At 40.1% G+C, this 12,192-nt stretch overlaps 1 protein-coding gene across 2 annotated transcripts in view; it reads right to left on the bottom strand.

Moving 5' to 3' along the window:
* Positions 1–2,723: 2,723 nt before the first annotated feature.
* hpse2 (heparanase 2) overlaps positions 2,724–12,192 on the bottom strand; it is a 55,638-nt gene continuing 46,169 nt past the window's right edge. For both annotated transcript variants that reach the window (XM_044045577.1, XM_044045576.1), the window contains 5 exons: positions 12,049–12,155; positions 11,747–11,861; positions 7,915–8,060; positions 5,622–5,768; positions 2,724–3,472 (listed from right to left, as the gene is read on the bottom strand). In XM_044045577.1, the coding sequence (XP_043901512.1) occupies positions 3,310–3,472; positions 5,622–5,768; positions 7,915–8,060; positions 11,747–11,861; positions 12,049–12,155 (678 nt within the window). In that variant the 3' untranslated portion in view covers positions 2,724–3,309. The remainder of the gene's footprint in view (positions 3,473–5,621; positions 5,769–7,914; positions 8,061–11,746; positions 11,862–12,048; positions 12,156–12,192) is intronic.

Here is a 12,192-nt window from a genome sequence, read left to right as displayed (position 1 = left end):
TAGGCCGACTCCTGTATACACAGAGTAAACATCATAAAATCCTCAATGTTTGCTAAAATGGCAAAGGGGACCTTGCATGTCTCAAAATGACTCACTTGAGTATAAACAGTGCCGGGCAGGCCTGGGTAACTTTTACCTCCACTAAGCAGGCGCTGTCACGCAGACGTGACCAGACATGACGCGTCGTCCCACATCGCAACACAATCCGATCTCTTTGGAGGAAGTGGCGCTCGGCAATTGAAATCCCGAGGTTCAGATTGTGGATCGACTGCGCTGCAGATAAGGTCCTGCTATCAATGTCTCACTAAGGCCTCTTTGCTCAATATGACTTTGGGTTAACAAACGCTTGATTTGCCCACGTAGCACTTTCAAACCAGACCTAAATCAGATTATGTTTTGGCCTGTCGTGGATCCACGGGCAGTTTAAATTCACACTGACAACTGATTTCAAGCAATTTTCTTGAGAAAGCGCAGCCCAGTTCCATCCATCACTCTGTACGTTAGCATGTCTGCCCTCTTTAAGGTTTGTATGTGCTTTATAAATAAATCCTGTCCACATATTGATTTAAATGTGTATACAGTGCTGTATATGCATGGCCTTGATACTGGATCATTTCTCACAAAGACTTGCTGATTCTGTGGACCAGGTGTCAATGAGTCTGGTTTGATTCTTACATGTCAACAACGTGGACCTGTTTAAAATGAACCACATGTGAAAGGAGAAGTCCAAGCATTTCTGCTACTTGTGTAAAAAAAGGGGAAAAAAATAAAGCCTATTTTTCCGTGAATGGAACTTAAAACAAAAATATAATTAAAGGTACATGCTTTGGATCACAGCTCTTGAAGGGCCGCCAGTGTTAATGACGCACAGTCATGAAACTTCACTGCACTTCCATCCCCGTCTTGCTTCTCTATAGAAATCAATGTTTTGGTGTACAGGAGAGAGAGCGAAGGGTCTCGCACGGGGGGGGGGGAATATGATCATTATCAAGGAGACACATGAATCTTAACTGTCCTTCATCTCCCTACATGATCCTACCAAGCCGACGCATTAGCAAACTCCGAGCCAGATCTGGCCCAGGTTTAGTCTGTCTGGGCCAAATCTGGGGTCTGGAGGTTTAGCCCATCCTGGATTCATGTTTCCCATCAGCAGCTCCCTCATGCAGTGACAAGACAGCTCCTCTCCCACTACAAAGACTTGCTGCGGCCGCTTCGACCATTTTGTGTATGCGTGTTTGAGAGTGAGAGAGTGCGCCAGCAATGGTAACTTTAATACGCCACTACCTTTGTTTCAGAATGTGACAGTGTTTATTTATAGGTTCTCTCTATACACGGGGTATTTCTCCTTCTATAAATCATCTCTTTTATGTCTCTTATGTTTCTATTTCTCCTGCTTGTGACCATGTGCTGCTGATCCCCCGCCATATCCAGAGAAAGGCTCTGAAGTCTGGCTGCATAACTCAACGTCAATTCACCATTCTTTTCTCTTTTTTTTTTTTTTTACACACACTTTAATGTAATCTTATCTGTGACAAACCTTTTTCATTGAGGAATATACAACCTCTTAGGCATTTGTAGGTGTTTATTATCAATGTAAACGTTTTCTTTTAACAAAATAATATATATATATAGGCACACACTTCATATAATAAAATAATGCTCTTCAAAAAGAAATATAAACATCTCTACATTAACTATAAAACATTCAGAGGAAAAATAATCTTTACATTTTTTAACATGCGCCTGCTCGTATCGTTTTCCTCGTCCATGTCACAGATTAAGAAACCACATTATTCCAGGCCTTGTTTTTCACCACGCTTCTAGATTAGGGAATAACAAGCTTATCATGAAAATGGTTGAAATATTGTGAAATAAAATCCATGTTATCTTTTATGTTGGGGTTTTCAGTACCACAAAACATAACTGAGTCCTTTATGAAAGAAATACAAAGAATCGTATAAATTAGGTGTACACTGTAAGTAAATTGCTTATTTTCATTATTCTTTTTTTACATACAACACATTATCAAATAATATATGACAATAAAACTGTACACAATTGTGTAAAATACAATGTTATTTAGAGCAGCATTAGATAATTATTGAAATGTGAGATCACACTGGGGAGATATAGTTAAGATAGGTTCAAATACACCTGAAAACTGGGATTTTTTTTGTTTTTTTGAAAGTAATGCCAGATTTTTGTCTGTGTGGATGCAGGAAATGTGAGGACAGACGATACGGATGGATGTGTTCTCCATGTCCTTCATCTGTGCATCTGCTGCAAAACAGCACCAGCATCATTTTCTGGCCATGCAACTCTGACTTTAAATTGAAACCCGCAGCAGAGAAGCAGTGATACAAAAAACATAAGAAAAAAAAAACAACAGAAAACACACACGATGAAAAAAACAAAACAAGACACAGATTTTTCCCTTGAAGCCACCTGATATGGCAGAGGAAGAAACATTAACACACTAAGCAGCACATCAAACAGACTGGACGTACACATCAGTAGCTTTAACAATAAAACACACACACACACACACACACACACACACTTCTGGTTAGTCCAGGACTGACCTCATACACACACCTTGGCGTTCTCTCTCTATGTAAAGCATCAAATTAACTAAATCTGACATTTGTATGCCTCAGAAACGCAGCCTGCTCAGAGTTTTCGCTCATAATTTTTGTCTGTCAATGAAAGACAAGCAAAAAAAAAGGAAAAGAAAAACTCTCGGCAGACACGGATAAAAAAGAAACCATAGATTTGACAATGAGTGGAAAAAAAATATAGCTTAATCAACTCAAAGAACATCTTGTGAACACTTTACAAAAAGACACTCCCAAAACACAAACTTCAAACAAAGGCACAAAATGATAACCACTGTCTCTACATGCTGTCGTGTAGCTGAGGAATTGCTGGTGAAAACAAGAGAAAAGTGTTCAGTGCAGCCCGTGTTGTGTGTCTTGGGCAATTCTTATTCTTTTTTTCCTTTCACTGGACCAGAGAAGAGAAGAAACACGGGAAGGAATGGGTTCATGTTAATCTCTGACAGAAATGTTACCAATAAAAAAAAGTAACGGTTGAAGAAGCTGTTGTTAAACCAGAGGATTGTGCTGTATTCAAGCCATGTGTCCACTGTGCTGTCGGTGTCCTTGAGCCAAACACAAAACAACCCCACTCCTAATTCTGACCTCCTTCTGTTTCCCTAAACATAAGAGGCAAAAAAAAACTAAATAAGAAGAGCCTCTTAGTCGAGGCTCAGCGGTTTAATTGACCTCTGAGCATCATCAGGGGTTGGTGTTATCTCCGACAGGCGTATGCGTTGATATTTTTGATGACATAAAAGCCTATGCTTGTGGGGGGCAAAGTTATGGTCCGTCCAGCCCTCAGCGTTTTAGGCTTTAACTCTGGGAATGTCTCATTGTCCGACATTAGCAGCTTCTCCCCGTTCAGCTGGACATATCTGTGAAGAAGAAAGGCAGTAAACACATCCGTTAATGCTTTCACCAACAAAAGACAGAAGAAAATGTGGATCTTAAATGTTATTCCTTGTTATGATTCTGTCAGTTGTACACTGGAGGGTGCTGCTGCTACAAAACTGCACCTACACGAACATGAGGTGTTGGCTTTTAAGTCCGTTTTTAAGATGAACTATATTTCACAACATTCACTTGCAAAAAAACACAGAACTACAAAACTATAAAATATTGTTTTTGTATCATTTCATTCACAGCATGCTGAGTTACTGCAAACAGTTAAAAATGAAATGAAATGAAACCCTTTGTGGTGGAAAAACTTTGGAAAAACACCTCATGTCTGTATTTGAATACTTTCAAAGGCTTCTTCATTGATTCTATTCTCTGTCTTTTCTTTTCTTGGTTCCGGACTTGGCATCAGTGATATTTATTAGTAATTTTACCATTGCAGAACTTTAAAGAAAAAACACCAAAACATTAAATACAATCACAAAGCAGCTGCAACACATTATTAATGTAAATCAAAGTGCAAGTTATGGCAAATTATCGAAAAGAATTTGGGCTATAATCAATAAGACAACATTTTTTTCATTTCGATATTAAAATAAGTTATTGTTCTACAAAGGAATGATCTTCTCATCCAGCATTTGTACTGCAGTATCACCTTCAATATGTAACCTGTAAAGTGATGTTGTTATGAGTAACATTTTTATTATACGGTAAAATTGTAAGGTGAACCATAATATCAGAATAAAAGGCCAGCAGTGAATTTTGATGTGAACCTGGAACTCAATAAAAAACCCAAATAAAACTATGTTCAATAAATAAAACTATGAATCAAACTGCATTACTCTGTCAACATTCATAGACCTGAATACTTGGCTAGTGATAAAAAATAAATAAAAAAAACTACACAGACACATTTATAGACATCTGGTGTTGCTACATTTTCATAAAATTGTCCCTGCGCTACATGAGGTAACAGGAAGCACTAAACTTACATCGTTAGCTGACTCTCCGATTAACTGCAATCCTGTTCTAATACCGAAAACATCCTCCATAATTACGCTGTTATTGAAGGATCACGCTGCAGCCACCATTAAGGCTGCACGTTGGTATGGTATAACACACACACACACATACACACACAGGTTTGCACGGTCCATTCATTTGGACAGCGTAAACAAAAGCGTCATCCTAACCTTCACCCGAATCAGTTAATGCCTAATCCTAACCTAAAAATGAGGTTCTGCTGCATTAGGACCAGATTTTGGTCCTCACTGAGGACCACTAGTCCTAACAAGGTCAGTGTTTATACCAGAAAAAAAGTCCTAAAAAGGCAACAAATAAAAGTGTATCCACACACAAACAGATTTCCAAAGCGATCCTTTTAGAGATGCTGCATTGACTTCCATTCATTTTCCTTTCCAACAATTCTAATACTAGCCATAAATGTAATAAGTACACATAGTCTTGTTATTCCAGGTTTTGAGGGTTAAAGTGTACAATATTTTGCAAAATTACAAAATTAGATTCAGCCTGTGTTGCTAACTTAAATAACCAAGTTTTACCAAAGTAGTGTAATATATTCCTGCCATTTGAATGAATACACAGCCATAACGATTCTCTTATATCATAGGAAAAAAAGGGTATACCACATGTACAACACAGTCTACTGTGCATTTCACAATTTCAACAACCACTGTTGACTTTCATTTTATTAAGTTTGTTAAATGGTTGCAAAATAAAAGTTTTTAAAGCCTCATGAAACGTACACAAAAATGTGTATGTTTTTATAAATGTAAATATTTCACAAAGGGAATCCATTGAACAGTGCCTGTGTTGTCTATTTACTTGCACTTGATATTTCAATGTTTGTTTTGTAACTGTAATCTTCCTGTTTTTTTATTGTTTTTTTTTTCATTAACTAGGACGTGTGCTGCTGCCTTTCTTGGCCAGGTCACCCTTGTGAAAGAGGTCTTGCTCTCAATGGGTCTTATATCTGGTTCAAAAAAGGTTAAATAAAATGAAATAAAAAGTACTTTTTATACAAAGTAATGTCAATCAAAGTGTGTAATGTAACTCCACGTGTGTGTGTGTGTCTGTGTGGACAGAGAGAGAGAGCGTGTAACTAACTTAGCTCTGAGTCCGTCAGTGCCGTAAGACTGCAGCAGGTACTGATGGACAGTTTTGTTCCGTAATGTTCCCGCCAGCTTGATTTTCTTTCGCGACCGATGCAGATTGATGATGTAGATTGTTATGGAGCCTCTCACGTAGTTATGACTGGAAACATAAGGAAAATTGTGAAAAAAAAACAACCTTACATTAATTCTCCTTTAGCTTCAGAAAAGACAATCAAAAAAAACCCTACTTTATACCACATCTGTTAATCGGGATTCATTATATATTACAATGCCATATTGAATAAAATTCTCTCTAATCAAAGATGACTACAAAGAGGAGAAACTCTTTGATATTTTTATTACATATAGTAATAGAATCAAACCCCTACTCCTTGATCCAATCGAGATCAAAAGCCTGCAGAAAAATAATAAAGATAAAGTACGTTCAAGATGGGAATTCCTCTAAGCAGCGAGTTGTTCTTTATCACAGCCGAAAAACCTATCATTTATGTTTAGCACGAATGACATTAAATCACATTTTTTTTTGTATTTTCAAAGCCTTTATCGTCCTATGTGGTGCGACTTGTACAGTATCCATTATTAAAATGTCACTGTGGGGAGGAAAGGTGTGAACGTGAAGAAGTCCCGCCTCTGAGAGGAAAGCACTGGGGACACAAGTTTGGTAAGGGATAGAGGCCAAAGGTAAATAACTAAGTGAGACAGATAAGACAAACATGATAAAATCTAATAAGGGCCCAGATATGAACACAAAGACAACACAGCTGTAGTGAATACCACATGTCACCGTTGGTGGTCAGGGCTGAGCATCGGCTAAACAGACTGACACTTCATCCCCCTTTCCATCTAAATAAGCAGTCTCCGTGTTTTGTTGCTACGTTGGACACAGCTCCATTAACCCCGAAAAACTGCTAATATTCTATATGCAGTACAGTCTCTACCATGAGATAAAAAAAAAGAAAACAAGTAGTGAAATCTTATTGGGAATAATTTGCGTCTGGCTCTGTGTTAAACATTCAGAGCCTCGTTTCTGACAAACACAGCCCATGGCTCTGAGTGACGGATCAGATGGTGAGATGGAGGGAGAGATAAAGACCTCGCAGGCCTTTCAAACGATGAGGTTCTTAGAGATCCAAACCAGGAACATAAACATGTCCATGCTGTTTGATGTCGGAGCATCTATGGAGAGAGAAAAAAAAAGCAAAAAAGAAAAGCAATGCAAACCGCTAAAAGGGGTAAAAGGGCGGTGAAAGTCAAATATCTAATCTGCAAAGACTTTCCAAACCACAGACTGTCTGAGCACATATGTCGTTTGCGCTGTCTAACACAGTACAGTCAAACCACAAAGACTACAATGGTTCATCCACTTGTGGGTTGACTCAGACCACAAAGTGGCAGAGATGATGACAACTGAAGTGGCTTTGGATTCAAGAGGTAGTGCTTTTGTGCTTCACTGTCTGATCACATGAGTCGGGGGCTGATAGGTGCGTTACGTTGCGCTGAGCGGCGCCACATGTCATCCGCATCTCTGGCTGAGTGAGTTCACTCGTTGAAAACAATTTCAAACATTTACGCGCATGTCATCAAGCCTCGTTATGCAACTCCTGAGCACTTATCAGCCGTCTATCTGTGCACTGCTCCACTATTTTTCCTATAAAGATGCTCCACCTGTAAATGAGCCCTGTCCAGGGTAAGGCCGTAAGTCTAGCCTGGTGCTGACAGCCACTGGCCTGGGTTAAATGATAACCTTGAACAGGCCACGGTGGCACTCTATCTCCTCCCGGCACAGACCGCCTTATTGTCCCTCCCCTTCCCCTCGAATACCCCCCTCCAGCCAATCCGAGATGGGATAAAGGCCTCGCACACCTTTCAGCGGCTCTTTGACGGCAGGCAGACAGAACCCACACACCTGATAAGTGATACCCGTTAAGTTTTATAGGCTCTGAGCTGGGAATGAGCAGGCGTCTGCGGTCTGCTTATTTATGAGAGGCTGAATAGGCCAGCTGGGGATTTTGTTCTGCCCCAACAGACACTATTCCACAGGTGTTTGCAGGAGAACATCAGAGGGCGATGGAGGGAAAAAAAATGAAAACCCCAGTAGTTTGTTTTTCATCCAAAATCTTCCAGGACATTCCCAAAGTATCACTACACATCACTGAAGAGGATGTGTGTCAGTCTCAAATGAAAAAGCGTTTCCTGAATCATGGTGTACAGTGACAAAGAACATGCCCACAGTAATTAAGTGCAGTTTATGGACTAATCCAAGGTGGTAAAGCTGTAGCACGTACTTGTAGTAGCTGGTACAGTGGGCGTAGATTCGCAGCTTGTCTCGTATCACTCGTCCCGGCTGTGGCTTCCTCTGTAGTCCAGCCACCCGCACCGCTAAAACTCTCGGACCGACCAGATGCTTGAACACTAGAGAAAACCAGTAATCCTATAAGGGAAAATAACAGTAAACACACACACACAGCATTGCTTTTATGAGTGTTGAGTGTTCATTTTATCATCACAATGCTAAAAGCAGGATTTAACTGGAAGAGTCAATGCTTGTTTTTAAGGATCCATACTGATAGCTTTGGATCAGGAGTTAGAAAGGCTTTCCGATGCATTGGAGAAGTTTACAATCTTCAGCCAGCTTTAACCGCATTTCCAGTCCGGTACTCAAAAGCCATGAAAAATTAGAATGTAAAATCATTTCCAGGTAAAGCTAAAATACTATTGTTTGCCTACAACATGTAGAGAGAGTCACTAAGGTTTGCAAGTCGAGAAAGATGGATTTAACTTCACCTGCCACATTAACCCACAGCAGGATTTACTGTAGCTGGTGGACACAATGTCAAAACAGGCAGGTGTGAAAAGGGAATTTTGAAAGATCTGAACTGACAGACAGTTCAACAAGACAGGACAACATTTTAAAAGCATTTCTAACTCCCTGTTAAAATGTGTCAGGGTAATTGATTGAAAATGACCCTGTCTGGTTTCCCCCTGAAAAGGGAAATACTGCACTGTATATGCAGCCGTGAAATGCCACATTGACCCTACAACGTGATTCAATTTCACAAACTGTGAGAATTAATAATGTGCCAGCAAAGCAGCCATTCTGTGACGGGTGAGGGGGGAAAAATAGATGTATTCCACAAGTATGTCAGAGATGTCAGCACTTTGCCACTTGACATTTAGCTGGAGCTGATTGTCATGTGTAACATGTCACATTGTATATAAGAGCCGCAGACCCGTCTTGAGCTGACAGCTCTTAAATATGACATTTTTCACTAAATATTATGTTCAATCGTGGATTGTTGTCTTCGGCTATCGTTGTTCAGCGGTCCACCGTGCTGTGTCTCACTCTATAGACTACACAGACTCAACACCTCTCACAGAAACCCAGAACAACATGTGTTCCACAGGAAGTTCCCATGCAATCCTGCATATGGCAACATTTAAGGGATTCTTTTTTTCCATGCAGGCTTTAACTTAATTTGCTGCCAAGGCATCGAAGAAGCAGAGCACAGTATGGAACCGTATAGTGTTGGCCACAGGCACAGGGATGGATGCATGAATGTATGGCCAGGACTATGATCTGTGATTATAAAACAAAGAGCAGTTACGATTCCGGAGTTGTATTCATGCAAAATGGCCACAGAGGTGCTGTTCTCTCGCTGTGTTTTGAAATCTTACAACTCAAGTAATAGAAACCTGCATAAATTGGTGTGATCTGAAACTATAGCTGTTTCAAAGTCCCAAAATAAAAAGATGAATCAGAGGCACATAATGCCGACATTGTTGGTCGTAAATGGTCAGCGGTCTGACTGTCTGACTGTTTTCCTGTCTAATTGCTTGTCTGTCTCCCTGTCGTTTCTTGCCCCCAGCTCTTCTTATCTGAACAGACAGACAGACTGACAGACAAACAGAAAAACAGACATCGGTACAGAGGGAACAGCCATCACATTTACATCAATCAGGAAAACACAAGCACGCGGAAAGAGAGAAAAACAGACAAACACAAGTTAACCAGTAACATGCCAAGGAAAGTTAAGCAAATACACCAGAGAGTACTCAAACCTCAGATGCATGTTTAAGGGAAAAGGAGCATGATAAAGGAGAATAACAATTTACCTTTCATGTTTACTTAATATGTCAAAAATAAATGTGGCTGCCTGGTTTAGACCCCGTTGAGCTCTAAGAAACTGAGAAGCTCAATATCGCAGTGTCTTTGATTGAAGTCAATCCTTGAAGAAGTTAACAATCTTCTGCAGACTTTGAGCGGATTTCCGATCAAATACTCAAAAAGCTGTGAATAATTAGACCAGAAAATCGTTTCCAGGTAAAGCTAAAAATACTGTATCTACGAGTACTTTATGCCCACAACGTGCAGCGTCACAAAGATTTGCAACTTGGCAGTTTCAGCTTGGGCAGAAGGAGCAGCTCGGTGCAGCCTGTGCTTCCTTCTCCCTGCTTTAGATCTGAAAGACATATTTTTTGTATGTAAGTAGACTGTAACAGATTTCAAGGTGGTTGAACAAAGAAACACATAGTGCCATAAAATGCAAGTTCAAGTTGTTTGAACTTGCTATATCTTGTAAAGCATGCATACATTTCCAGGTTAATTTAACTAGCAGTTTCAAGATAATTAATTTGAAGTCACTTCTAAGCTTATAAACTTCAGATAAATTAATGTTCACCACTTGAACAAAATCCACAATTGACTCTAAGCTTACCTTTTCCTAATAGCTTGTGTTATAAGTGGTGTTAAAGATAGGAAATTATTTCTCATAACTCAATGGGGATATCGTGTTTTACTGCATGTGAAGGCCAGAGAAATATTTTTAATGGTGGACGTCCACAGCAAACTTTCCCCCATATCTTTTCAGATAAGAGCAATTTAACGTCATCTGCCACGTTTCTGGAGGGGTTGAAACAGATACACACTGTACATACTAAAATACAACCAGAACAAAAGGGGGAACAGAGAGGATGATGTGGCAAGAAGGCGTAAAAGTGGTAAAGATGAAGTGTGAGAATCATTCAATGGCCCGGGGCCGTTGACTACAGGCGAAGGGGCCATGTCATAAATTTCCCATGTAGAGGACAGGTTGGCCCTGCAGTATATTCTCTCAGAAGTTAGGATGGTGCTACATTCAGACATCCAGCCACGTCTCTGTGATCCAAGCAAGATATAGTCTTTCCCAGGAAACAAAGAGGTGATGAAAATTAAGTCATCTTAACTCTTTAATCTTATTGTTTTAAGAGACTAAGAGACTCCATGGGAAAGAGCTACAGAGAGGGTTTTAGTTCAAAGTTATTGTCCGATTTAGTAGAAGTGATTGGTATTGCCAATACTCATTGTAACAGCCATTTCTGTAAGAACAAAAGAATCTTGAACAAATGCCCTGAGTTCATTTTTTTTCCAGTTCTCCTTTATTATAAGAATAATGATTTACTGTGTAACATAAACCTGTTTTTTTTTATTATTATTGTTATTAATGGTTTTATGTAGTTGGCTCATGATTACTTTTCTCCATGTTATACACATCTCAATTTTATTTTTTTCCCCCAGCAAAAGAAAAAAGAGAGGAAAGCTCTAAATCACATGGAACTTTCGTAATCGGCGTCCAGTTAAATAATAAAGAACCATTGTGACCGGGAAAAACGCATCACCTACGCATCTGTAAAAATCCAATTGTTTCGAGCACTATTCCATAAATTAAAAAAAAAACAAACGATGCACTTCACAGTATTATTGAGACCAAAGGAGGAACTTGGGACTGGGCAGTTCCATTTCACACAGTGTTGCTGTCTCAGATTACAGATCTCTCACCGGCTGACTGTCCTGCACAGAGAAGTGCACAGTTGTGATGGGGGATGAGGGAGCAATGGCACTGTCCTGAGCTACTGGCAAAAGGCTAAGGTTACATGGCATTTCGCCCCCGCGTCTATCCACTCATCACCACTAAATGCCTTTCATCTTAGCTAATAGCTCCCACGGGAAAGAGCGAGAGGTGCCATCGAGGCACTGAATGGACCTAGCACGGGAAAGTTTCAGAGCATAACGGGACGGCTCAGGTCAAAGCCTTGTGTGAACCAATGGCCACTAATTTTTGCTGAAATTGAGAAACTTACAGGTAAAGGGTTAAAGTGCTGATCCACAAGGTGCGTGTATCCATAGTCGAAGAAGGAGTGACGCAACACGACATCTATCCCCTGTACAGCAGCCATGCCCAATGTGTTCACCCACCTGGAACACAGATGAACATACATGAAGAAAAAATGACTGGGAATGCAAGATTAGATGCTTTTAATTATGATACACGTCACCAGAAATCAATAAGCTTTTTCCTTTAAATGAAGGTTTTCTTGCACAGCTGCTTTAGTCCACTATGCAGAAAAAACAACAATGATGCAGCCGTGAAAACAGTACTTACAGAAAGCCAGCAGCATAAGTGTCAGAGAGATTACTGCTGCCTCCAGCCCACGCCGGCCCCAGTCCACCAAGCCACACCTTCTTACCAAGAGTGTGTGTGTTCACCACCTGCAGTGACAGAAACACACGTGTCAATTACATCCAA

The sequence above is a fragment of the Solea senegalensis genome, linkage group LG15, assembly GCF_019176455.1.
Source record: "Solea senegalensis isolate Sse05_10M linkage group LG15, IFAPA_SoseM_1, whole genome shotgun sequence".
Lineage (NCBI taxonomy): Eukaryota > Metazoa > Chordata > Actinopteri > Pleuronectiformes > Soleidae > Solea > Solea senegalensis.
The sequence above is the reverse complement of the archived record's forward strand: the minus strand, read 5'-3'. Positions and strand labels throughout refer to the sequence as shown.